The sequence below is a fragment of the Balaenoptera acutorostrata genome, chromosome 6, assembly GCF_949987535.1.
Source record: "Balaenoptera acutorostrata chromosome 6, mBalAcu1.1, whole genome shotgun sequence".
Classification (NCBI taxonomy): Eukaryota; Metazoa; Chordata; class Mammalia; order Artiodactyla; family Balaenopteridae; genus Balaenoptera; species Balaenoptera acutorostrata.
In genome coordinates this window covers 38,458,719-38,485,789 of record NC_080069.1, presented here as the reverse complement: position 1 = coordinate 38,485,789, position 27,071 = coordinate 38,458,719, and the positions used below count along the sequence as shown (strand labels likewise).

At 45.5% G+C, this 27,071-nt stretch overlaps 1 protein-coding gene across 4 annotated transcripts in view; it reads left to right on the top strand.

The window, feature by feature from the left end:
* DAPK1 (death associated protein kinase 1) overlaps positions 1-22,705 on the top strand; it is a 210,895-nt gene extending 188,190 nt beyond the window's left edge. For 3 of the 4 annotated variants that reach the window (XM_057549198.1, XM_057549199.1, XM_007176962.2), the window contains exons 21-27: positions 2,734-2,922; positions 5,025-5,222; positions 6,297-6,435; positions 7,559-7,679; positions 10,272-10,460; positions 20,311-21,539; positions 21,992-22,705. In XM_057549198.1, the coding sequence (XP_057405181.1) occupies positions 2,734-2,922; positions 5,025-5,222; positions 6,297-6,435; positions 7,559-7,679; positions 10,272-10,460; positions 20,311-21,539; positions 21,992-22,025 (2,099 nt within the window). In that variant the 3' untranslated portion in view covers positions 22,026-22,705. Of the gene's footprint in view, positions 1-2,733; positions 2,923-5,024; positions 5,223-6,296; positions 6,436-7,558; positions 7,680-10,271; positions 10,461-20,310 lie in introns of all 4 variants that reach the window. The other variant, XM_057549201.1, reaches the window with a different exon arrangement.
* Positions 22,706-27,071: the final 4,366 nt, after the last annotated feature.

The following is a 27,071-nucleotide window of genomic DNA, read 5'->3' as shown; positions in this document are numbered from 1 at the left end:
GACTGGGCCCGGCCCTAACAAAACAGCAGAAGGGAGTCCTGGAAAAGCAGCGTGGCACAAATAAGAAGCGCAAGGAGGGCCACCTGCGGGAGACCCGGCCGGAGGCATCTGGCAGGCCCTAGGGGCCTCGTGTGCCGTAGGGGCATGGACGGAGCAGCGTTTCTTTGTTAGGCACTTGAGGAAAGCCTGCTCTGGAGTGTGGCCTCCAGGGAAGGAAGTCCATCTCCAGAAACAGCAGCATTGTCCCTTCACAGTGGCATTGCTCGTGCCTGGGGGCCATGCTCTGCTGTGTCCCAGGCCAGAGCTCTGGACGCCCCTGACCTCTGCTAGAATGGTCAGGCCTTCTTCCTTTCCCTGGGAGAGGTGCCCACGTGGGCACATTTACATCACTCAGGCAGCAGGAAGGTCGTTTGCCTTTAGAAACTCGGCTTTGCGTTGCACTGGAGGCTAAAGGCTGAGCCACCAGCCAGGAGACAGGATGGGGTGGTGTGGGGACCCTGGGGGCAGCCGCTCACGGCACGTGGCTGCCACGCACACACTGCCCTTGTGGCCAGCTGAGAGCCATAGCTGTTGAACTGTGGTTCTGCGGTAGGAAGGAAACCCCCGGTGCCAGTGGAGGAGCACGCGGCCAGAAAGATCACTGCAGGAGGCTGGCTGTTGCCTGCTCACCAGAGAGGAGCGTTTGCAGGAAGTCCCTTCTGACCAGAGTGCAAAAGTGGCTTCTCCCTCGGGGCCTGCCACTTTTTACCACTAGGGGTCAGTGGTTAGCAAAAAATGTTTTCCTCCTATGATTTTAATGTTTCCCTGTGAAATTGTAATTTTAATAATACTGTATACAAATTCTGTCCTAACCTTTCATCCTCCCAACAAAAACTGTCCGTGAGGTGCCGGAGTGCCTGTCATTTACCGAATCCGTTCTGATCTCCCTCGGCAAGCCCCAGCCCACAGTGCCACTAAGACAAAGCTTATTCCCGACAGAGGTCGCCCCGGACACAGGTTTCCGGGCACAGGGAAATGGACAAACCCGTTCTTGTGAAGTCGCATGGCTTTTCTCAGACTTGGACTAACAACCTCTAAAGAAATGCACTAAAATGTCCATCACATTGGCCTAGAAAGCTGAGTCATTTTGTTTTCTTCTTTACATTTCTGTTTGCCAAGTTTTCTACTTTTATAACCCGGGGCGGTGGGGAGCTCCAGTTTTCTCCTCCTCCCTGCCAACCCCTTGGATATTCCCATTGTCCTGTCCTCAGTCTGAAGTCTTTGGTCTTTAAACAAGGGTTACCTTTGTGTTTGGATCACCAATTTTAAAAGTCAGGTGGCCCAGGTGAAATGGTCATTTCTTTAGTCTCTTGCAGTGACTGTCACTATTAACTCTGAACCAAAGGTACGAACTATATGGTGCGATTCGGTTCACTGAGCCCCTCCCTGATGCACTCATGGAGCCTCCCCCTGCGCCCACCCCAGTTCTAGCCCTGAAGCGGAGAGGCCAGCTCTGCCTTCACAGTGCTGTCGGGGGTCTGTTGCGAGAGACGGGCAAAAGCCGGAAGGAGGTCAGGACCGAGGGCACACAGGGCACCGCTCCCGGCCCAGGGGACCCAAGTGTGTTATTCAGCTGATTCCCCTGCCCCACAAAGTTCTACCATTATTATTTATGTAATATTTTTAAAACTGATTCTTTTTATTTACTAAAAGACATAGATTTGAAAGTGAAATCGCTAATGTCCTTACCATAAATGGAAAACCCATACCACTACTACCAATAAATAAAAATAAATGCAATGAACAGCAATATGATTAAAATCTAGCTATATACTGTTGCCCACTCCCTCTTTTTTATTTTCCTAGAAAGAGGAAGAACATGCTTCCATTTTTTCTTTTTCTTTTTCTTTTTTTTTTTAATCGGGGTATAGTTTTTTACACTCCCTCTTTATTAAAAGGGAAGGTTAGCAAGGATTGAAGACATGCTAAAAACTTAATGTCACAAATTGAGACTTGCCCCTAGAGCAATTTAAAGACCTTCAAGGGGATTTTATAAAGGAATGGCCTTCTCACTGTGTGATTCAGCATTACTTAATGTCATGGCCTGCTACTGTCTAAGATCATTTTGCATTCAACCTAACAATCTAGTGTACCAGAGTGGTACTCATCTCATCTGTATCAGTCAGGGTCCTGGTGGAGATTTAATAAAAGTTCAAAGTCACAGGCACAATTCACAGGAACATATACAAGAGACGGTGAAGCATCCGGAGGCTAGGAACAGAGGGGAGCCATTAGTTACCACCCCTGAGGCTGAAAAGGCAAGAGGAAGAAGTCACGATGCTGGGAAAGCTGGAGCTCCAGGGGAGAAGCCGCCAGGGGGTCTAGGGTCAGAGACACAACTGGTATCAGAAAAACAGCAGGCAGTGAGGAGGGAAAATATACACCTCGACCTTTCTCTCCTCCCAGCCTCTACAGTGCCTCCCATTGGTGGACCCTAACCGGAGGCAAATGGCAAGCAAGCCTGGGAGATGCAGTCCATGGGGTTAGCCTCTCGGGACACAGAGCAGCGCAGGAAAGGATGCGGGAGGTGGAGCAAGCAATCAACACAACGTCCCTGGGAAACACTGCTGCCCGGCCTACACGAGAGGCACACACACAAACCAGCCTGAAGCAGGGGTGGGGCAAGGACAGAGGGCAAAGCCTGGGAAGGAGGGCAGGGGGCAAGGTCTAACGTGCTTGCTCTCTGGCCTGCAGTTTCCGTGAGCATCAACAACCTGTACCCGGGCTGTGAGAATGTGAGCGTCAGAAGCCGCAGCATGATGTTCGAGCCGGGCCTCACCAAGGGAATGCTGGAGGTGTTCGGGGCCCCGTCCCACCACCCGCACTGCCCTGCCGATGACCAGTCCACGAAGGCCATCGACATCCAGAACGCCTACTTGAACGGTATGGCTCTCCCACCCCAAATGGGAAGGACCTCGAGTTTCCCCCCAGGGAGCCTGGCCCAGCGGGCAACCATCACAGCCGCCGCACAAAGGATGGAAGAAGGGCCAGCACAGAGCGATGTGGGGAGTGACCCAGGACTGAAGCATGGCTGGTTAACACCCCCAAAAAGTAAAACTAAACCCCCTGGTGTCCCTAGCACCTGGCAAAGCACTGGGCACACAGAGGTGCTTAATAAATGACTTGAGTAAATTAGTACATTTTTTAAAGTACTGCTGAACTTCCACCTGGTTGGGAAATCTCATAAAATACGGTCCCACTAGCATTTTGATGTTCCCGAGTTTGAAACCCAAGTGCTGCTCCCCCGGAGCTCCCAGGGCCCCCAGCTGGGCCCAAGGCACTGGAACAGAAGCCTCGTTGAGACACGGCCCGGAGCAGGGATAGAGCAGTTTCTCTGAGGCTAAGTTCCCACAGCTGTGAGGATTTTACCAGCTCGTGTTTATTAAAGGTCCTAGTATAATGTCTAGCAGGGAGAGGCTCTCAAAAAGTGGAAATTGGGAGCATCTTCATGAAGACCCTTTTATTATACTAAACCCAGTGAAAAATAGAATACTCAGGGTGTTTACCTAAAGCAGTGGTTCTTAGACTCCAGCGTGTGCACAAATCCCCTGGAGGGCATGTGAAAACACAGACTTGCCAGCCCGCCCTCGAGCGTCTGATTCAGCCCATCTGGGGAGTTTCTTGGTAATGCTGCTGCTGGGACCAGGGACCCTAATGAAATAGAATTGAAGTCCGTGTGCATTCTGCTCTCTTAAAAGCTGAGTGTTCTCTGAGCTCCCGGGAGCAGAGCTGGCCCCGCAGCATAGGGAGAGCAAAAGTGTGCCCTCAGCACCCATCACCCCTACCCTCATCCCTCGACCTCCCCTGGCCTTATCCCCGTCCCACGTCTGGCTCCCAATGCTCCCCAAGCTCAAAGGGCCTATTTCTGTGTTCCAGAACTATTCACACTAAGGCCTTAACTGCCAGACTTAGAGGCCCATGCTCCCCAGGAGCGCCTGTGCTCTAGAAAAGCCCTATGGATCTTCCAAAATGACTCTCGACTGCAAAATTCCTGGCACGGGATAAGCACCAAGGGGAAAAATTAGGGAAAGGGAGGCTGCAATCCTATGACATAAGTGGTCCTGCCTGGCTTCCCAGAGGCCAGTGGGTGGGTGGTCACTGACCTGGTGGGATGTGGCAGCGTAGAGGTGGCTGTGTCCATGTGTCTGGACAGTCGTTAGGAGGTTCCGGGTGCCTAGGAACTCCAGGTCAGAATCTCACCCATGACACTTGCGGGAAAAGCAGCCGCCCCCAGAGCTCCTGTGTGGGAGAGTGGGAGAGTAGCTGCCCCCCTACCCACACCCACAGCCTTCCTCCCCCCGCCCCTTCTGCTGCCTCCCCAGCAGAGGTGGCCTCTTGGACCCAATCTCCGCACAGTTCCTCTTACATCCTTCCTGTGCAAAGCTGCTCATCAATGACTGCATCTTACACCTGTGTACGGCAGCCTGCTCCCTTCTGAGCGACCAAAACAGGTCTCTCACTCACCTGTGGAAGGTGAATTTAGTCACCATTTAACCAAAATTAAGGTTACATTTCATAGTGAATATACCAATACTTGGGGGTGAAAAACAAAATATATGTGTCCACGTACACCTTTCCATGTATGCTTATAGGCATGCATATACACACACGTGTGTGGGGTGTTACGTGTGTGTGTGTGTGTGTACCACTCTGCGGTATTATAAGTAGATGTGCTAGAGATAGAGGTACAGATACAATAATGAAGGCATTAAGGAAAATGGATAAGCAGATACAGATATAAGTAGGTTTATGGATATAGATATTGTAAAAGGCATGGATGTAAAAACAGACATAGACATAAGAAATAGGGAAATGTAAATATTCCATATGTAGATCTATACTTAAGTAGATGCATAAATAAATAGATGAATGCTATGAATGTCACTGTCCCTACCGGTCATCCCTAAAGTGCTGAGAAAAACTGTGATTGAAATTTGGTGGTGGTGTTTCACAATCATAATCTTTCTTTTTCTTTTTCTCTGTAGGCGTTGGCGATTTCAGTGTGTGGGAGTTCTCTGGAAATCCTGTATACTTCTGCTGTTATGACTATTTTGCTGCAAATGATCCCACGTCCATCCATGTTGTCGTTTTCAGTCTAGAAGAACCCTACGAGATCCAGCTGAATCAAGTGATTTTCTGGCTCAGTTTTCTGAAGTCTCTTGTCCCGGTTGAAGAGCCCATAGGTAAGCCGAGGAGGAGGGCGTGCCCTTCCTGTCGGTCTCGCACCCTGGTCATACCCAGATCCGACAGCTTGTGGCCAACAGCTGCGGGAACCCTTGTTCCTCCTTCCTATCAGGAGATTTCCACTCTAGAAGTTTCCTAGGGCTCAGCTGTTTGTTTTGTTCTGCAAGGAGTTGTTTCATGATTGCATAGTTCTGCCACAAAGACTTTTAATTCTGAGCAATTCCTTGAGAGCCATTTCTCGCTTTCTTTCTATATTTTAGGGCTGTAGTCATTTCTGTTAGGTGCAAAGTGGAATACCTCCTTTGACAGCTACTGTGCCTTACCTAATGGGTACATAATTAATAGAATGAACTCTCCTTCGTTCTGTAGTTCCATCAAAAATGAAAGAAAAGGAACCATGATAACTGAATGCATTATCTTAGCCTTATCCCTAGAGGAAAAGACAGCATGGACAGACTTATTTTGTTCTTTTCATACAAAAAAAGAAGCAGCCTTCCCTGATGAAATGCAAACCTCAGCAGTCATTTTTTTTTGAAAAGCTTACAATAATAAAATAAATTGGGCTAATTCCCCTCAGGGTACCTCCAATTTTGCCTCTTTCTTTCTCATTCTTTTTCATGTTTTCGTTTTAAACACGCCCATAAGTGAGAGGCTCTCTGCCTGTGTGAACTGCAGGAGTCTCCCTTCTGAACCATTTCTGTGCTGGTGCTGCATTCAGCGGGCTTGCTCTGGTCTTATAAAAGGTGTCCCCCTGGTCAGAGGTTAGATCTCTCCTCACCATGCAAACAAGGCCTATTTGGAGGAAGATCTGAGAAGCTGCCTTATGCCCTGTGGTCGCTTCTAGTTCACTTCAGAGCAATCTTCCTGGAGGCCCAGGAAATACGCTCATTCCATTCTGGGCCAGGCCTAGGCCTTCCAGAGGTCACTCCTAGCAGCAGGCCTGGGGCCCTCAGGTCTGCGGGCAAAGTTGCATGTCCGCCTGGCGAGACGGCCCAGGCCTCAGGCAGAGCACCCAACCTCACCTGGGCAGGATGGAGGACCCACCTGTGAAACGGTTTGCTCTCTGCCCTCAGCCTTTGGTGGCAAGCTGAAGAACCCACTCCGAGTTGTCCTGGTGGCCACCCACGCCGACATCATGAACATTCCTCGTCTAGCTGGAGGCGAGTTCGGATATGACAAAGACACCTCGTTGCTAAAAGAGGTCAGGAACAGGTAAGTCGGCTGCTGCATCTTCAGGGGTGATACAGCCAACGTCATGTGACCCAGAGAAAGGAATTAAAGTACTGAAAGGCCTCTTTGGCTTGGTCGAATTTTTTTTACCAAAGCCACAAATACACATAATAACAAATCAAACAGAAGTAAAGGGCACATAATAAAAATCAGCGGCCTTCTCACTTCTGTCCTCACCCCTGAGTACCACTGCCCAGAGGTAACTCCTTTTAGTTGTTTTATGTATTTTTTTTCAGCTCTAGGGAGGAATAATTGACAAGTGAAATTGTAAGATACTTAAATTGTATGAAGTGGTGATTTGATGTATGTATACAATGTGAAAGGATTCTCTCCATCTCGTTAATTAACACATCCGTCACCTCACCCATTTATTGTTTTTTTTTTTTTTTTTTGGTGAGAACATCCATCAGTATTCCTCAAAATGTAAGTTGCAACCCGCTAGTGGATCATGAAATTCATTTAGGAGGTCTGGAGTGGAGTGGAGGGGAGAAGGACGTGATGGAAAATATCAGAGTGCATTTTGTGTCAAGTATTTTTGGAAAACTTTTTTTTCACTTATAAATATGGATGTGCACAGAATCACAATGTAAAAGTATCTATTTTTACTTTGTGTCTATCCCCAAAAAAGTTTGAACCTGCATTTCTGTTTAATATGCTAGTAATTTGAATTCTTGGTTTATCAACTGACAACACTTCTCTGTTATCTTCCTGATGTGAAAAATAGGGCTTCTACTAATATTTTAGACCTAAGGTGTTATTTCATACTCATCCCTCTGTTCTCACTCCATCAACCTGCAGCAGCATCTCTTCTCCTGCCTTGTAAAGTGAGTGCATTAGGCCTCCCCGTTCCTGCGTCGGGGGAAGCTGTTTCCCCCGTTTTGTGGAAGCTGGGGCGCCTGTCTGCACCTGGAGCAGGCGGTGTCCCAGGCCTCCACCCCAGGGAGACATTACAGAGTCCAGCCAACAGCAGGTGCGGGGTGTCCCTGCAAGGCCACCAGAACTTCCTTGCCTCCCACCAGCTTTTTGGGCCAGCAGGAGCCTGGCCCTCTGTGGAAACACCCGGTGAGACTGCGTCACTCTGAGGCGGTCACTGCTCTTCCCTTAGGTTTGGGAACGATCTTCACATTTCAAATAAGCTGTTTGTTCTGGATGCCGGGGCTTCTGGGTCTAAGGACATGAAGGTACTTCGAAATCACCTGCAAGAAATACGGAGCCAGATTGTTTCGGTGAGTATACCTGGGGAGGGCTGGACCCAACCTTCCCCCGGACCATCCAGTGACCCGGGAGTTGGGCCTCTTTGTGTGGCCCTCTGGGTTTGGTCTGGTTTTCATGGGACCCAGCACGCGGTGTCTGCGTGGCCATGTTTTTATCCTGTTACCCTGGGGTAAGGAAGGAAGAGTAGAGAAACAAGGAGATGGCCTTGAGATGAAGCGTTGTTATGGACAAGGTTAGAGTGTATGAAATTCTGACAGTTTTGGTTGTCTGTTTAAAAGTAAAATTGTTTGTTAGAAATTACAAAAGCAATTCAAAAGTGACTTATTGTGAAATATTTGGGAAATGCAGAAAAGTAGAAAAACAGTCACCAACAAAATTCACTGAAGAGCATAAAATAATAGCTGTCCAAATGGAATGAGATGGTGTTCTTGGATGGCAAGATTTTATTACTGTGTTTCATTTTCCCAAGTTATATAAACTTTATACAGTTCCAGTTAGCATCTGAATGGGATTGAGGAGATTGGGTTTTTGTCTTAAAATTTCAATAGAAGAATAAATGAAACATGTTATAAAGGCTCTGTAATCAATAAACCAATAAATAACTGGAATAGATTAGTGAGTGTTGAAGTAAATCAGAACATCTGCAGAAATTTAATAGAGGACATAGATGTTATTTAAATTTAATGGGGAAAATGTTTATTTAATCAGTGATCTGGCACAACTGGCTATTTGCCTAGAAGGAAACTAGGTTGAACTCCTGCTCACTACGTAGCCCAAAAATAGACTGTAGGCAGATTAAAGCTTTTAAATGTAAAAAATAAAGCAATATCTTGATGGAAATGCAAGATAATTTATGTTTAAAATAACTTAGGAGTGCTTTGAGAAACCTTTTAAGTCAAGATAGAAAACCTCAGAAGTTTTCAAAGAAAATACACCAACATTTTGTCAAATACATTTGACAACATAGAAGCTTTTTCTGGCAAATAAATTCCGTAAACAAAGTTAAAAGGTGAGATAGATTGGGAAAAAAATATTCTCAATGCCCCTGGCATATAAAAGGTTGCTATCCATAATATTCAAAAAGCTGTCTGAAATGGGTAAGAAATGGGCAAATATCCCAATAGAAAAATCCTAAAAAAAAATGCTCCAGGGACTGTTCCTGCTTCTAAGCTCGAGTGTAACAGGGAGGACATGGCTCTCGCTCCCCTGCCTGGCAGGTGCCGTCTTTAGTTATAAGTCACCGTTTGCCTGATAGAAGTGCCGTGCTTACAATACCAGACTCCAGTTCTAGGCATGCTTTTGGAACTTTCAGGAACCCTCTCCTCCCTCGTGAAGCTTGACCCTCGCTTTCTAAAGGGGGCTACACTACGGCAGAGTCAGTGGGCAGGGGGTAAGCCTGGAGGGCCTTGGAGAACCTGGTCACGGAAACCAGTGGGTGGCGATCGGGAACAGTGGTCTGTGACCGGCTCAGCACCTGCTCACCAGGTGGGATGAGGGCCTGTGCTCCCTGAAGAGTCTTGAGCTGGGGTGTGGCTTCACATGATGTCTGCTTCACCTCCCGCGCACCCCCAACTCCTGCGGTCGGGCAGATGAAGCTCACCAAACAAACTGCCTTTATCCCTGGGAATATTGTTCGTTGAATAGGGAGTGGAATGTAGGGGGTGTAAAAGATGAGATTCGAGAAGGGACTGCCTGATTAATGATGCAGTGCCGTGTATGGCTCATGGGGTTTTTAATTAGGAAAGTGTGCTGATTATGAGTCTGTAACAGACTGATTTATTTAACCAAGTTAAGAGATTAAAAACTCATTTCAAGGGCTTCCCTGGTGGCGCAGTGGTTGAGAATCTGTCTGCCAATGCAGGGGACGTGGGTTCGAGCCCTGGTCTGGGAAGATCCCACATGCCGTGGAGCGACTAGGCTCGTGAGCCACAATTGCTGAGCCTGTGCGTCTGGAGCCTGTGCTCCGCAACAAGAGAGGCCGCGATAGTGAGAGGCCTGAGCACTGCGATGAAGAGTGGCCCCCGCTTGCCGCAGCTAGAGAAAGCCCTCGCACAGAAACAAAGACCCAACACAGCCATAAATAAATTAAAAAAATTAAAAAAAAAACTCATTTCAAGCCAATTACCAAGAATTAATCAAATTTGAAATATTTCAACAGTAATCCCCATGAATACCTAATTTACTGGTAAAAAGCCATTTAATATTGATAATGATACTTACTCTCTTTTCCTGTCTCTTTGTTCATAAAGTGGCCATCACCTGGCTGAAACCCTCACTCCAAGAGAGGGAGGGAGGAAAACATTAGGAGTTAGTGAATGTTAGTTAATTGAGTCCACAATTTCAAAGCCATTTTTTGTGAAGCCTTGCCATCTATTTAAAACGAGCAGTGGAAATGAAAGCCTCTATAAAATTTTATATTTGTTAAATAGATTCTGCTTAAAGGCAACACTGAAAAAACAAAACTGCCCCAGTACTTACCCAAAAAGCACTGGTGCATCCAAAGAATTACATGCAACAGTGCAGATGTGAGCGGCATTGTTTTATCCCGGCTCCTCCTGAGTCCCCACAGCTGTGCGTTGACCTGCCTGTTCTGCATGTTCTAGGTCTGCCCTCCAATGACTCACCTGTGTGAGAAAATCATCTCCACGCTGCCCTCCTGGAGGAAGCTCAACGGACCCAACCAGCTGATGTCATTGCAGCAGTTTGTGTACGACGTGCAGGACCAGCTGAACCCCCTGGCCAGCGAGGCGGACCTCCGGCACATCGCCCAGCAGCTCCACAGTGCCGGCGAGGTGAGGGCTCCAGCCCTGGCAAGGGTCTGGGCGGGGGCCCTGGGATGCATTTCCAGTGTCTGAAGGTGGGATGAGCCGCAGAGGCCGAGTGGCAACTGCCCACTACCCATGATGTTTCCAGACGTGTGACTATCACAGGAAGCCTCGAGTGATTCCCCGAACTGCGGTTCTTTGCTCTCCTGTTCACCTTAAGAGCTGTTGTTTTGTCTTGCTTTGGTCGGTTTGTTTTCCGGCTTCTCTTAGTTTGGGAGCACAGTTCCTGCTACACTGGGTGACTGGGCCTCTCCTCTCTCTCCCTGGGGCAGCTGATGCTTAGCTGTGATTCCTACAGTCTTCAGGATGGCTGCTCTCCATGGAGTGTATCAGCTCCAAACAGACCTCTTGGCCTCACAGACAATCAAGATATAGTAGTGACGTATCTTCAGGGAGAGAGCATCTGGAGACACTAAGACACGGCACGCAGTGATCCCCAGAAATGACCAAGAAATAGGAATCTCTCTTCCTGGTTCAGCTCTGGGGTGCAGTTTGGGAACCCTGTTCTAATTGCTTCGTATGCTGCCTTTCCCTCTCAAGGGCGCATAGCCTTCACATTCTTCCATCATGTGAAATCAGGAGACAGTGTAAGCTAGTATGGGCCAAGAAGAACAGTTCTAAATATGAAAAACCAGAAGCAGTTCCAGGAATTTTACAAACCAGAAGCTTCCCTGCCCAGTCTCAGGTGCCATGTGGGGCCCTTGGCCATGGATTACATAGGTTTGAAATTCTACTTGAATCAAGAAGCCAGTGACCCTAAAAACTAGAGCCTCAAGCAGTGATTGTGTCAGTCTTTGAATTCCAATGAAACTACAGGCTAATCTACTGGCCCCTCCAGCAGTACTTTATCTTTTTTTTTTTTTTTTTGGTAACATCTTTATTGGAGTATAATTGCTTTACAATGGTGTGTTAGTTTCTGCTTTATAACAAAGTGAATCAGTTATATGTATACATATATCCCCATATCCCCTCCCTCTTGCGTCTCCCTCCACCCTCCCTATCCCACCCCTCTAGGTGGTCACAAAGCACGGAGCTGATCTCCTTGTGCTATGCGGCTGCTTCCCACTAGCTAACTATTTTACATTTGGTAGTGTATATATGTCAATGCCACTCTCTCACTTCTTCCCAGTTTACCCTTCCCCCTCCCCATGTCCTCAAGTCCATTCTCTATGTCTGCGTCTTTATTCCTGTCCTGCCACTAGGTTCTTCAGAACCATTTTCTTTTTTTTTTTGGTTCCATATATGTGTGTTAGCATACGGTATTTGTTTTTCTCTTTCTGACTTACTTCACTCTGTATGACAGACTCTAGGTCCATCCACCTCACTACAAATAACTCAATTTCATTTCTTTTTATGGCTGAGTAATATTCCATTGTATATACGTGCCACATCTTCGTTATCCATTCATCTGTCTATGGGCATTTAGGTTGCTCCCATGTCCTGGCTATTGTAAATAGAGCTGCAATGAACATTGTGGTACATGACTCTTTTTGAATTATGGTTTTCTCAAAGTATATGCCCAGTAGTGGGATTCCTGGGTCATGTGGTAGTTCTATTTTTAGTTTTTTAAGGCACCTCCATAATGTTCTCCATAGTGGTTGTATCAATTTACATTCCCACCAACGGTGCAAGAGGGTTCCCTTTTCTCCACACCCTCTCCAGCATTTATTGTTTGTAGATTTTTTGAGCATGGCCATTCTGACTGGTGTGAGGTGATACCTCATTGTAGTTTTGATTTGCATTTCTCTAATGATTAGTGATGTTGAGCATTCTTCCATGTGTTTGTTGGCTGTCTGTATATCTTCTTTGGAGAAATGTCTATTTAGGTCTTCTGCCCATTTTTGGATTGGGTTGTTTGTTTTTTTGATATTGAGCTGCATGAGCTGCTTTTACATTTTGGAGATTAATCCTTTGTCAGTTGCTTCATTTGCAAATGTTCTCTCCCATTCTGAGGGTTGTCTTTTCATCTTGTTTATGTTTTCCTTTGCTGTGCAAAAGCTTTTAAGATTCATTAGGACCCATTTGTTTATTTTTGTTTTTATTGCCATTGCTCTAGGAGGTGTGTCAAAAAGGTTCTTGCTGTGATTTATGTCATACAGTGTTCTGCCTATAGACATTGATTGATAGTGTCTGTCCTTACATTTAGGTCTTTAATCCATTTTGAGTTTATTTTTGTGTATGGTGTTAGGGAGTGTTCTAATTTCATTCTTTTACATACAGCTGTCCAGTTTTCCCAGCACCACTTATTGAAGAGGCTGTCTTTTCTCCATTATATATTCTTGCCTCCTTTATCAAAAATAAGGTGACCATATGTGCGTGGGTTTATCTCTGGCCTTTCTATCCTATTCCATTGATCTATATTTCTCTTTTTGTGCCAGTACCATACTGTCTTGATTACTGTAGCTTTGTAGTATAGTCTGAAGTCAGGGAGCCTGATTCCTCCAGCCCTGTTTTTCTTTCTCAAGATTGCATTGGCCATTCAGGGTCTTTTGTGTTTCCAAAGAAATTGTGAAACTTTTTGTTCTAGTTCTGTGAAAAATGCCATTGGTAGTTTGATAGGGATTGCATTGAATCTGTAGATTGCTTTGGGTAGTACAGTCATTTTCACAATGTTGATTCTTCCAATCAAAGAACATGGTATATCTCTCCATCTGTTTGTATCATCTTTTTTCTTTCATCAGTGTCTTATAGTTTTCTGCATACAGGTCTTTTGTCTCCTTAGGTAGGTTTATTCCTAGGTATTTCATTCATTAGTATATAGGAATGCAAGAGATTTCTGTTCATTAATTTTGTATCCTGCTACTTTACCAAATTCATTGATTAGCTCTAGTAGTTTTCTGGTAGCATCTTTAGGATTCTCTGTGTATAGCGTCATGTCATCTGCAAACAGTGACAGCTTTACTTCTTCTTTTCTGTCTTGGATTCCTTTTACTTCTTTTTCTTCTCTGATTCCTGTGGCTAAAACTTCCAAAACTATGTTGAATAATAGTGGGGAGAGTGGACAACCTTGTCTTGTTCCTGATCTTAGAGGAAATGGTTTCAGTTTTTCACCATTGAGAACAATGTTGGCTGTGGGTTTGTCATATATGGCCTTTATTATGTTGAGCTAAGTTCCCTCTGTGCCTACTTTCTGAACGGTTTTTATCATAAATGGGTGTTGAATTTTGTCGAAAGCTTTCTGCATCTGCTGAGATGATCATATGGTTTTTCTCCTTTAGTTTGTTAATATGGTTTGGTTTTTCTCCTTCAGTTTGTTAATATAGTTTATCACATTGATTGATTTGCATATATTGAAGAATCCTTGCATTCCTGGGGTAAACCCCACTTGATCATGGTGTATGATCCTTTTAATGTGCTGTTGGATTCTCTTTGCTAGTATTTTGTTGAGGATTTTTGCATCTATGTTCAGCAGTGATATTGGCCTGTAGTTTTCTTTCTTTGTGACATCTTTGTCTGGTTTTGGTATCAGGGTTATGGTGGCCTCATAGAATCAATTTGGGAGTGTTCCTCCCTCTGCTATATTTTGGAAGAGTTTGAGAAAGATAGGTGTTAGCTCTTCTCTAAATGTTTGATAGAATTCACCTGTGAAGCCATCTGGTCCTGGGCTTTTGTTTGTTGGAAGATTTTTAATCACAGTCTCAATTTCAGTGCTTGTGATTGGTCTGTTCATATTTTCTATTTCTTCCTGGTTCAGTCTTGGAAGGTTTGCTTTTCTAAGAATTTGTCCATTTCTTCCAGGTTGTCCATTTTATTGGCATAGAGTTGCTTGTAGTAATCTCTCATGATCCTTTGTATTTCTGCAGTGTCAGTTGTTACTTCTCCTTTTTCATTTCTAATTCTATTGATTTGAGTCTTCTCCTCTTTTTTCTTGATGAGTCTGGCTAATGGTTTATCAATTTTGTTTATCTTCTCGAAGAACCAGCTTTTAGTTTTATTGATCTTTGGTACCGTTTCCTTCATTTCTTTTTCATTTATTTCTGATCTGATCTTTATGATTTCTTTCCTTCTGCTAAATTTGGGTTTTTTTGTTCTTCTTTCTTTAATTGCTTTAGGTGTAAGATAAGCTTGTTAATTTAAGATGTTTCTTCTTTCTTGAGGTAGTATTGTATTGCTATAAACCTCCCTCTTAGAACCGCTTTTGCTGCATCCCATAGGTTTTGGGTCATCCTGTTTTCATTGTCATTTGTTTCTAGGTATTTTTTGATTTCCTCTTTGATTTCTTCAGTGACCTCTTCGTTATTTAGTAGTGTATTGTTTATCCTCCATGTGTTTGTATTCTTTACAGATTTTTTCCTGTAATTGATATCTAGTCTCATAGCGTTGTGGTCAGAAAAGATACTTGATATGATTTCAATTTTCTTAAATTTACCAAGGCTTGATTTGTGACCTAAGATATGATCTATCCGGGAGAATGTTCCATGAGCACTTGAGAAGAAAGTGTATTCTTTTGTTTTTGGATGGAATGTCCTATAAATATCAATTAAGTCCATCTTGTTTAATGTATCATTTAAAGCTGTGTTTCCTTATTTATTTTCATTTTGGATGATCTGTCCATTGGTGAAAGTGGGGTGTTAAAGTCCCCTACTATGATTGTGTTACTGTCGATTTCCCCTTTTATGGCTGTTAGTATTTGCCTTATGTATTGAGGTGCTCCTATGTTGGGTGCATAAATATTTACAGTTGTTATATCTTCTTCTTGGATTGATCCCTGGATCATTATGTAGTGTCCTTCTTTGTCTCTTGAAATAGTCTTTATATTAAAGTCTCTTTTGTCAGATATGAGAATTGCTACTCCAGCTTTCTTTTGATTTCCATTTGCATGGAATATCTTTTTCCATCCCCTCACTTTCAGTCTGTATGTGTCACTAGATCTGAAGTGGGTCTCTTGTAGACAGCATATATACAGTTCTTGTTTTTGTATCCGTTCAGCCAGTCTTTGTCTTTCGTTTGGACCATTTAATCCATTTACATTTAAGGTAATTATCGATATGTATGTTTCTATTACCATTTTCTTAATTGTTTTGAGTTTGTTATTGTAGGTCTTTTCCTTCTTTTGTTTTTCCTGCCTAGAGAAGTTCCTTTAGCCTTTGTTGTAAAGCTGGTTTGGTGGTGCTGAACTCTCTCAGCTTTTGCTTGTCTGTAAAGGTTTTAATTTCTCCATCGAATCTGAATGAGATCCTTGCTGGGTAGAGTAATCTTGGTTGTAGGTTTTTCCCTTTCATCACTTTAAATATGTTCTGCCACTCCCTCTGGCTTACAGAGTTTCTGCTGAAAGATCAACTATTAACCTTTTGGGAATTCCCTTGTATGTTAATAGTTGCTTTTCCCATTCTGCTTTTAATATTTTTTCTTTGTATTTAATTTTTGATAGTTTTATTAGTATGTATCTTGTCATGTTTCTCCTTGGATTTATCCTGTATGGGACTCTCTGTGCTTCCTGGACTTGACTGACTATTTCCTTTTTCGTATTAGGGAATTTTTCAACTATAATCTCTTCAAATACTTTCTCAGTCCCTTTCTTTTTCTTTTCTTTTCTGGGACCACTATACTTCGAATGTTGGTGCGTTTAATGTTGTCCCAGAGGTCTTTGAGACTGTCCTCAATTCTTTTCATTCTTTTTTCTTTATTCTGCTCTGTGGTAGTTATTTCCACTATTTTATCTTCCAGGTCACTTATCAGTTCTTCTGCCTCAGTTATTCTGCTATTGATTCTTTCTAGAGAATTTTTAATTTCATTTATTGTGTTGTTCATCACTGTTTGTTTGCTCTTTAGGTCTTCCAGGTCCTTGTTAAACGTTTCTTGTATTTTCTCCATTCTATTTCCAAGATTTTGGATCATCTTTACTATCATTACTCTGAATCCTTTTTCAGGTAGACTGCCTATTTCCTCTTCATTTGTTTGATCTGGTGGGTTTTTACCTTGCTCCTTCATCTGCTGTGTGTTTCTCTGTCTTCTCATTTTGCTTAACTTACTGTGTTTAGAGTCTCCTTTTCGCAGTCTGCAGGTTTGTAGTCCCTATTGTTTTTGGTGTCTTCCCCCAGTGCCTAAGGTTGGTTCAGTGGGTTGTGTAGGCTTCCTGGTGGAGGGGACTAGTGCCTGTGTTCTGGTGGATGAGGCTGGATCTTGTCTTTCTGGTGGGCAGGACCGTGTCCAGTGGTATGTTTTGGAGTAACTGTGACCTTATTATGATTTTAGGCAGTCTCTCTGCTAATGGGTGGGTTTATGTTCCTGTCTTGCTAGTTGTTTGGCCTAAGGTGTCCAGCACTGGAGCTTGCTGGTCATTGAGTGGAGCTGGGTCTTAGCGTCGAGATGGAGATCTCTGGGAGAGCTTTCGCCATTTGATATTACATGGAGCCAGGAGGTCTCTGGTGGACCAATGTCCTGAACTCGGCTCTCCCACCTCAGAGGCACAGGCCTGACACCTGGCCCAGAGCACCAAGTCAGCCACATGGCTCAGAAGAAAAGGGACAAAAAAAGAAAGAATGGGAGGAAGGGAGGGAGGGAGGGAGGAAGGAAGGAAAATAAAGTTATTAAAATAAAAAAATTATTAAAAATTAAAAAAAAATTTTAAGTAATATTTAAAAAAAAGAAAGAAGAGAGCAACCAAAAAATCAAATCCACCAATGATAACAAGTGCTAAAAACTATACTAAAAAAGGAAAAAACAGACAGAACCCTAGGACAAATGGTAAAAGCAAGGCTATACAGACAAAATCACCCAAAGAAGCATACACATACACCCTCACAAAAAGAGAAAAAGGAAAAAAATATATATATATATCTATATATATAAAAAAAGTAAGAGAGCAACCAAATCAATAAATAAATCTACCAATGATAATAATCTCTAAATACTAAACTACAATAAACACAAAACCAAAAAAAATTAGATGCAGAAAGCAAACCCCAAGTCTACAGTTGCTCCCAAAGTCCACCGCCTCAATTTTGGGATGGTTTGTTTTCTATTCAGGTATTCCAGAGATGCAGGGCACATCAAGTTGATTGTGGAGATTTAATCCGCTGCTCCTGAGGTTGCTGGGAGAGATTTCCCTTTCTCTTCTTTGTTCGCACAGCTCCTGGGGTTCAGCTTTGGGTTTGGCCTCGCCTCTGCGTGTAGGTCGCCTGAGGGCATCTATTCTTTGCTCAGACAGGATGGGGTTAAAGTAGCAGCTGATTAGGGTGCTCTGGCTCACTCAGGCCAGGGGGAAGGAGGTACAGAATGTGGGGTGAGCCTGTGGTGGGCAGAGGCTGGTGGGACCTTGCAACAGCCTGAGGCATGCCGTGTGTTCTCCCGGGGAAGTTGTCCCTGGATCACGGAACCCTGGCAGTGGTGGGCTGCACAGGCTCCCAGGAGGGTAGGTGTGGATAGTGTCCTGTGCTTGCACACAGGTTTCTTGCTGGCTGCAGCAGCAGCCTTAGCATCTCATGCCTGTCTCTGGTGTCCAGGCGGATAGCCGCGGCTTGCTCCCATCCCTGGAGCTCGTTTAGGCGGTGCTCTGAATCCCCTCTCCTCGTGCATCCCGAAACAATGGTCTCTTGACTCTTAGGCAGGTCCAGACTTTTTCCCGGACTCCCTCCCGGCTAGCTGTGGCGCACTGGCCCCCTTCAGGCTGTGTTCACTCAGCCAACCCCAGTCCTCTCCCTGGGGTCTGACCTCCAAAGCCCGAGCCTCAGCTCCCAGCCCCGACCCGTCCTGGCGGGTGAGCAGACAAGCCTCTCGGGCTGGTGAGTGCTGGTCGGCACCGATCCTCTGTGCGGGAATCTCTCTGCTTTGCCCTCTGCACCCCTGTTGCTGCGCTCTCCTCCGTGGCTCCGAAGCTTCCCCCCCCCCCCCGCCCACCCCCTGTCTCCACCAGTGAAGGGGCTTCCTAGTGTGTGGAAACTTTTCCTCCTTCACAGCTCCGTCCCTGAGGTGCAGGTCCTGTCCCTATTCTTCTGTCTCTGTTTTTTCTTTTTTCTTTTACCCTACCCAGGTACATGGGGAGTTTCTTGCCTTTTGGGAAGTCTGAGGTCTTCTACCAGCGTTCAGTAGGTGTTCTGTAGGAGTTGTTCCACATGTAGATGTATTTCTGATGTATTTGTGGGGAGGAGGGTAAGCTCCATGTCTTACTCCTCCGCCATCTTGAAGGTCTCTCCAGCAGTACTTTAAGTGATTGAATCCAACGGTGGGGATAAGCAAGGGACCAAACCTAACCTTGTAATATAGTGCTAGATATAAAAATATATATTGTAACCATAATAATAAACTCATTCTTTTTAATACAGTATTCTCTTGCCTTGTGGCATTTGCCACCAATTTTCTAGCTCATAGCAATTAATCCACATTATTTGACACGACATCCCTCCTTGCCCTTGAGACTTTAATAAGTAAATGAAGGCAGAATAAAAAAGAAGGGAAATCTAAATCAGGCGGCCCCCATTCTCATTGGCCCCCCAGCCCCTCCTCCAGTACTATTCCTGCCCTCTAGTAAGTAATCTAAGGATCTTATTCAGATTTCATCAGTTGTCCTGTCTTTTTTCGGCTCAGGATCCCACACTGCACTCAGTCATCTGTCTCCTTAGTCTCCTCCAATACGGGACAGTTTATCAGTCTGTCTTTTGTGACCCTGAGGAGATAGTTGTGTCTAGGACTGAACTGCAGGCAGTATTCCACCAAATGCCTTTTCAAAAATTAAGTAGATACTGCTCCACATTCCAGAAATGTACACCCTAAGTCTCAATTTTGAGCAGAATCATATCTACAGGGCATCTCAAAGATTTAAACCAGACTGTGGGGAGAAAAGTACTTCTGGTGCAAACAGGTCCAGGGTCTCAGCCTCCACGTGAGAATGGAGTCCACCTTGGATCACCGTTCTTTGTAGAACTAGCCCAGAATAGGGAGGGAAGGGAGGGAGGGTTAAGTGTTCAGTAAAGGGGAAAGTTGCTTCTATTTTTTGTCACTTTTTTTTTTCTTTCTGACTTCTGCTTTTTAAAGAAATGAATGTGACAGGAAAAGCTTAAGTTCCTTTTGGCCACCTCTCACCACTTTCCTCTCTCACCACTCCAGGGCCAACCACTGTCATGGTAGCGTATCTTTCTAGACCCTTTTTATATGTATGTGTGTTAAAAATTTACCTAACAGTCTAATATTGTAACATTCTGAATCTTTTTTGAAAAATTTCAATCATTCAGAGAAGTTGGAAGACTAGTACAATATCTTCTCATATCCTCGACACCTAATTTAACTAGTTGCTTACATTTTGCTACATCTGCTTTATCTCTTTGTCTTCTATTTATTTATTTGCTTTGCAAACATCATGACCTTTCACCCCTAAATATTTAGCTTGTACCTCCTAAAGAGAAAGACATTCTCCCACATAACCACAATATAATTAATTATCACTTCCTGGAAACATAACATTGATATAATACTACTGTTGAATTTATAGTCCTCATTCAAGTGTTTGCCACTTGTCCCAGTAATTTCATTTATAACTAATTTTATTCATTTGTGTATTTATTTGGGGATTCAGAATCCAGTCAAAAATCACCCATTGCATTTGGCTACCCTCTCTCTCTCTCTCTCTCTCTGTCTTTTATTACATTGACCTTTTATAAGGGTCAAAGGTAGTCTTTTCAGAATCTCCCTTATGACATTGCCAAGCTGGTTTTTTGCCTCAGTATTGATTTTTGAGATCTGTCCATATGAATGTGCTGAGTCATTCCTTACAATATCTGCACAGATTTCATCCCTGCTCAGGCCCTTTAGTGCTCTGAGCAGCTGAAGCATCTGGCCGTTTATGTTCCTATGTGTGACTTCCCGTTGTCCCCTCTGGCAGATCAACATCATGCAGAGTGAAACCGTCCAGGACGTGCTGCTCCTAGACCCCCGCTGGCTCTGCACCAACGTTCTGGGGAAGCTGCTCTCCGTCGAGACTCCACGGGCCCTGCACCATTACCGGGGCCGCTACACCATGGAGGACGTCCAGCGCCTGGTGCCCGACAGCGACGTGGAGGAGCTGCTGCAGATTCTAGATGCCATGGATATCTGCGCCCGGGACCTGAGCAGCGGTACCATGGTGGACATCCCCGCCCTGATCAAGACTGACAACCTGCACCGGTCCTGGACGGATGAGGAGGACGAGGTGCGGGTCTACGGCGGTGTGCGCATCGTCCCTGTGGAGCACCTCACGCCCTTCCCGTGTGGCATCTTTCACAAGGTGCAGGTGAACCTGTGCAGGTGGATCCACCAGCAGAGCGCGGAGGGAGACGCGGACATCCGCCTGTGGGTGAACGGCTTCAAGATTGCCAACCGTGGGGCCGAGCTGCTGGTGCTCCTGGTCAACCACGGCCAGGGCATCGAGGTCCAGGTGCGCGGTCTGGAGACAGAAAAGATCAAGTGCTGCCTCCTGCTGGACTCGGTGTGCAGCACCATCGAGAATGTCATGGCCACCACGCTGCCCGGGCTGCTGACGGTGAAGCACTACCTGAGCCCCCAGCAGCTGAGAGAGCACCACGAGCCCGTCATGATCTACCAGCCGCGAGACTTCTTCCGGGCACAGACCCTCAAGGAGACCTCGCTGACTAACACCATGGGCGGGTACAAGGAGAGCTTCAGCAGCATCATGTGCTTCGGCTGTCACGACGTCTATTCACAGGCCAGCCTGGGCATGGACATCCATGCGTCAGATCTGAACCTCCTGACCCGGAGGAAACTCAGTCGCCTGCTGGACCCACCCGATCCCATGGGGAAGGACTGGTGCCTTCTCGCCATGAACTTGGGTCTCCCCGACCTTGTGGCAAAGTACAACACCAATAACGGGTCTCCCAAGGAGTTCCTCCCGAGCCCGGTCCACGCCCTGCTCCGGGAATGGACCTCCTACCCCGAGAGCACGGTCGGCATCCTCATGTCCAAACTGAGGGAGCTGGGGCGCCGGGATGCGGCGGACTTCCTACTGAAGGCGTCCTCTGTGTTCAAAATCAACCTCGACAGCAACGGCCAGGAGGCCTACGCCTCAAGCTGCAACAGTGGCACATCTTATAATTCCATTAGCTCGGTCGTGTCCCGGTGAGGGCAGCCTTTGGCTTGGGCAGGGTCTCTTCCAACTGCAGAGGCAAGGGGAACACAGCCCATCTTTCCCACTGGAGAGTCTGGCGCGTCCCTTCCTACGCCCACATCCTGAAGGACGCCACCCTCCCTTCCGCTTCACCTATTTCTCTGCTACTACCTCCCTCCTCTCACACACTGCGTTGTGTGTGAATGGTCTTTCTAGTTTAAGAGCAGACCCTATCCTTTCCTTTGGCCATTTGAAAAGCTAGCCTCCCTCCATCTCTCATCCTCTAGTCCCTTGCTTCTTACTGATAATTTTACTGGAATTCCTAACTTTTCAATGAAATTTTTTTAAAGTATTATATTGATTGTCCTTTTTAAAGAAAGTGGACATTTATCCAAAATGTGTATTTCTTATACTCTTTTCTTTGTTATACCATGTCCTCAGCTTATCTCTTTTATATTTGTAGGAAAAACTCCCATGTAAGGAATCCCACTGTATGATTTATAAACAGACAATATGTGAGTGCCTTTTGCAGAAGAGGGTGTGTTTGAAATCATCCAAGTCAGCCCGGAGCTGTCGCGAAAGAAACGCTCCCTCTCTGTCTCTTGCTGTATGCTGATCATCGCCAGAGGTGCTTCACCCGAGGTTTTTTTTGTTGTTTTTTTGTGTTTTTTTGGCAATTTTTTGTTTCCTTTGACAAGGAAAGGGGAGAAAGAAACCTCCTCTAGAGCAATTTCATGGCCAGTGTTGTTGCTACGATAAGACATGTTTGTGTTTGCTTTTGTTTCAACGTCAGTGTGAACACCCACGTGGAGCCTGCAGACTGTCACGCTTCATCATCCCCTGTCATCTCAGGTAGAAGGCTGACACTGTTGTAGGGAGCCAAGACCTGTGTGAGAATTCAGAAGACCCCCGACTCATGATTTGTGGCAGTTTGTTGTCATTTGTGCATAGCAGATGGTTCTGCACATTTAGATCCTGGTTTGATAACTTCCTGTACTTGAAGTCTCAAAAAGAAAATAAAGGAAGCAAGTTTTCTTGCAGTGATTTTAAATTGTGATAGAGTTTTAAATCGAAATAAGGGAACATGTCCTAATTCTTCTGTCCTGAGAAGCATGTAATTTTAATGTTATATCATATGTATATATATATATGCAGTATGTATATACATATATATTAATACAGGTATTTTTACTTAATCTATAAGATATAGTAAAAAAAGGTTTTCTTTTCTTTTTAGTTCTTTTTTTTCTTTTCCTTTTTTTTTTAATAAATAAACTGTTGCTTGTTGCATTAGTTTGTTGGTGTTTAATTCAAAAGGGATTCTTTTTCTTTGTTTTGTTTTCATTTGCCAGTACCCCACCTCGTGGGACAAACCAGTCCAGAAAGTGATTAAACCTAAACTCTCAGGGGTGGAAATCAACCCAGTTTATTAGGTGCTTAATTATTACTAAAGTTGGGAATGGTGTGGGGAAGCAGAAAGAGCTCAGGTGATTTCACATGTATTTCTTTTATTTATTTATTTTTATTTTTATTTATTTTTGGCTGCGTTGGGTCTTTGTTGCTTGGTGCGGGCTTTCTCTAGTTGTAGCAAGCGGGGGCTACTCTTCGTTGCGGTGTGCAGGCTTTTCATTGCGGTGGCTTCTCTTGTTACAGAGCATGGGCTCTAGGCATGCGGACTTCAGTAGTTGTGGCACACGGGCTTCAGTAGTTGTGGCACACGGGCTTCAGTAGTTGTGGCACGTGGGCTTCAGTAGTTGTGGCACGCAGGCTCTAGAGCACAAGCTCAGTAGTTGTAGCGCACGAGCTTAGTTGCTCCACGGCATGTGGGATCTTCCCAGACCAGGGCTCAAACCCGTGTCCCCTGCATTGGCAGGCAGATTCTTAACCACTGCACCACCAGAGAAGTCCCTCACGTGTATTTTTGCTTTAAAGAAAAGAGGCCCCTCCCATTTTCCTTGGATGAACCCCCAAACCAAATTGGATCATTTAGGCTCAGCAGTGGGGGAACAGGGGAAGCTTTCTTCCTATACAAAGGTGGAGGGAGCTCCTGCGGAGCAAGAGAAAACTTGCTACAAAAGATACATACCTTCCCGCCCATCTTTTTACTTAGAGACCACACTGCTGCGGGCCATCAACTAGAAACCCTAGTTTTGACCTGCATGGTAGCTGTAAGTGACAAAAGCTCTAATGAAAAAACCCATTTTTAGTAAAATCTCATGACTGATTTAAAAAAAAATGGGCAAAGAAAAAAGATTGGAAGGAAAAAGACTACAATGATGTGGGTGATTTTCTCTACGTTTGTGGCAGTAGAATTCATTTCTGTTTTGCCTAAATGGTACGTAATAAACATGATTTACTTTTATAAGGAGAAAAGAAGTATTAATGGAGTAAAATTAAAAGCTACACGTAAATATGCGTCAAAAGGATGACACTGAAATTGAAATCGTGATTGCCTTAGAGGAGTAGAACCTCCTTTTCGTGAGTCAACTCCCTCCCGAACGTCAGCTTCATCTCTGCTGCTTCAAAAGTGCTTCATATCGCAGGATCCGGCACCAGGATCTAGGACCCAGGAGGCAAGGGCTGCCTCTGGCAGCCTCAGTAAGTAAAATCCCAAAGAAGGATTCTGACTGCTCCAGTCTGGGTCATGCAGCCATCCCAGTGGTTGGGAGAGAGAGAGTCACAAGATTGGCCTGGCCCTGGGGACCCTAGGACAGTGTTGGGAAAGGAGCAGTTTCCCCCAAGAAGGGAGTTCTGTTAACAGGAGGAAGGGGCAGGGGAAGGATGCTGTGCCAATGAAGCAGAGGACTGCAGGAGTCTTTATACTTTTGTTTTAAGCAGGTGCCTGTCCGTAAGGTTATGGGGCCGCCTAAGCTCCTGAAATGTTGAAGCCGTACTTAGGAATCATTACTACACAAATTTGAAGAGTTTAAGGTCCACTGAGCTCACTGCCCTGCCCTGAGAAATGCTGTGGGGTCATTCCAGGCGGCATCTCGGGGTCTTCAGTGCCATGAACTCTGGTTAGGCTGAAACTGCCTGGCAAAGCCCCAGCATGGGTAGCCGGCTCTGCCTCCTGCAGAAGGGGAGAAACCAGGCCATTCATAGCTCGCTTCCTGCAGCCACAGTGGGAATCAAAAGGTACAGGTTCTTAGGAGCCAGAAGCAGCCCTTCATGGACCCTTTCTCTTAGAGTTGCTGTAAAATGCACTCGGGCAACATGTTCCTCATCCCCTGGGAGCTGTGGCTGCCCTGGGGTGCCTGAGGTTCCCCTATGGGCAAGAGCATCCCAGGGACCCGAAGCCTCCCTGGCACGGGCTGGAGGGCACTTCTGAGAGTTCTGATTGTTTCCAGAATCTGGATCCCACACCTTCGGAAAGGAATCAGAACTCTGGGTGGTCTTTTTTGCAGAAAGGGGTTTACAATTAAAACTACAGGATTTCCTGAAACCATAAAACTACATTTGGCTTTATCAGTGTCCAGAGTCTGCACCAGTCTTACCAAACCCTGATGGTGTGACCCCAGAAAAGCCACTCCAAAATGAAAGGCTGGGCCTGGCTATTCCTGCCTCAGCAGCAGCTAGATGCCAGCCAGGCTGTAAAACCGAAGGGTAGATCTGAGCTGAAAAGCTTCATTAAGAGTAAAAGGATAGTTGCAGTTTTGCAACGTGAAAAAAGTTCTGGAGGTGAATAGTGGTGATGGTTGCACACCAATGTCAATGTATTTACTGCCACTGCACTATGCAGTTACAAGTGGTTAAAATGAAAAAAAAATGTTATATTTATTTTAGCCCAATTTTTTAAGAACAAGAGAAAAAAGATAAAGCTGTAACCTAAAAATATCCAGGTAACAGTAAAGCCTGCTGAGTAATATACAGGACTGCCCATGTGTTCAGAGCAGCCCAGCGAAGCCTGTGCCCCCCACTATGGGGAAGGGGGGATTAAAAACATGAAAGATTGCTTTTTAGAAGATTTGATATTTTTTATTTTAAAAAAACCTGTAAAATGGTTATCATGGGAGGAAGAGGTGAGAATTTTGTTTGGCTTCTTTTTTGTTGTTGTTTATTGTTCAGTGTTTTGGGGTTTTTTTTGTTCGTTTTTCAGTTTGAATTCATACCTGGGATGGCAACAATAGTCTTTTAAGGACTTTGGATTCTTTTTTTTTTTTTTGGCTATGTTGGGTCTTTGTTGCTGTGCGTGGGCTTTCTCTAGTTGCAGCGAGCAGGGACTACTCTGTTACGTGCGCAGGCTTCTCATTGTGGTGGCTTCTCTTGTTTCAGAGCACGGGCTCTAGGCGCGCGGGCTTCAGTAGTTGTGGCTCATGGGCTCAGTAGTTGTGGCTCACGGGCCCAGTAGTTGTGGCTCGTGGGCTCTAGCGCGCAGGCTCGGTACTTGTGGCGCACAGGCATAGTTGCTCCGTGGCATGCAGGATCTTCCCAGACCAGGGCTCGAACCCATGTCCCCTGCATTGGCAGGCGGATTCTTAACCACTGCGCCACCAGGGAAGCCCCAGGACTTTGGATTCTTGACAACTTAGGCCACACCATTTATGAGGGTAACGTGCTCTGATTCGCCATTCCCCAGACGTTTGCTGAGCACCTATTGCCTATCATGGGCGCCAGCCCCAGGCCCACAGCAGGGACACAGAGCTTGGTGGGCTGGCGCCTGCTCCCCTAACCAGCCTTGGTGCTCAACTCGACTGTCCGAGGAATTTGCTCTCAGGGGGCTATTTTCAGGGACAGTGACTGTGCTTTGGGCAGCCACCTGAGGTTGAGGTCACTTTTATCATTGCAGCCAAAGGTCACGTGCTGGTGAGAGGACTCAGCAGCTGCCAGGCAGGGGCCACGTCAGGGACAGAAACTTCTGTCCCCACTGAACGCCTGGTCAGGGAGGTGCCCCTGAAAGGGGACTGAAGGAGTAGTCAGCCCCCTTCCATCTGCATCTCTGGAAACGTGCGTGGCGGAGCTGGAAGTGACCCCAGGAAACGGCAGCTAGTCCTGGCTGAAACGCCCAGCCTCAGAAGGTTGCCCGTGACTCTTGTTCACAAGGCAATTCTTTGACCAGAAGAATCAAAGAAGTGTGTGGGAGCGGGGAGGAGGGGCAGGAAAGAAGCTTCACAGGTACCTACAGCAGAGGCTGCCCTGGGATTGGACTCTGATGCCCGTCACTCGAGGGGCTGACGCTTGGTGAGGGTGGCCTGGCCAGGCGCCAAAGGCTGTGACTCCAGCCTGCAGGGTTCCTGTCAGCAGTACAGCAAAAGGACCGGGACAAGCTCCTGGTGAATAATGTGTCTTGTCCCATCGAAATCACAGAATTTTACAATGAAAAGAGATCTTACAGATGGTGTGATCCAACCATGCTCTTTGGAGGCTGGAAGGAAAGAGTTTAAGAGATTTAGACCAAACAGCACCGTTCAATTATTAACAATTTAGACTAAATGTCAGGCCTTCTGACCACAACTGGGGCCCTTTATATTCTTCTGCTAAGTATTTATATTGTAATGTAGTGGGTGTGTTGTGAGTGCATGTGTATGTGTGTATACTGTGTGTGT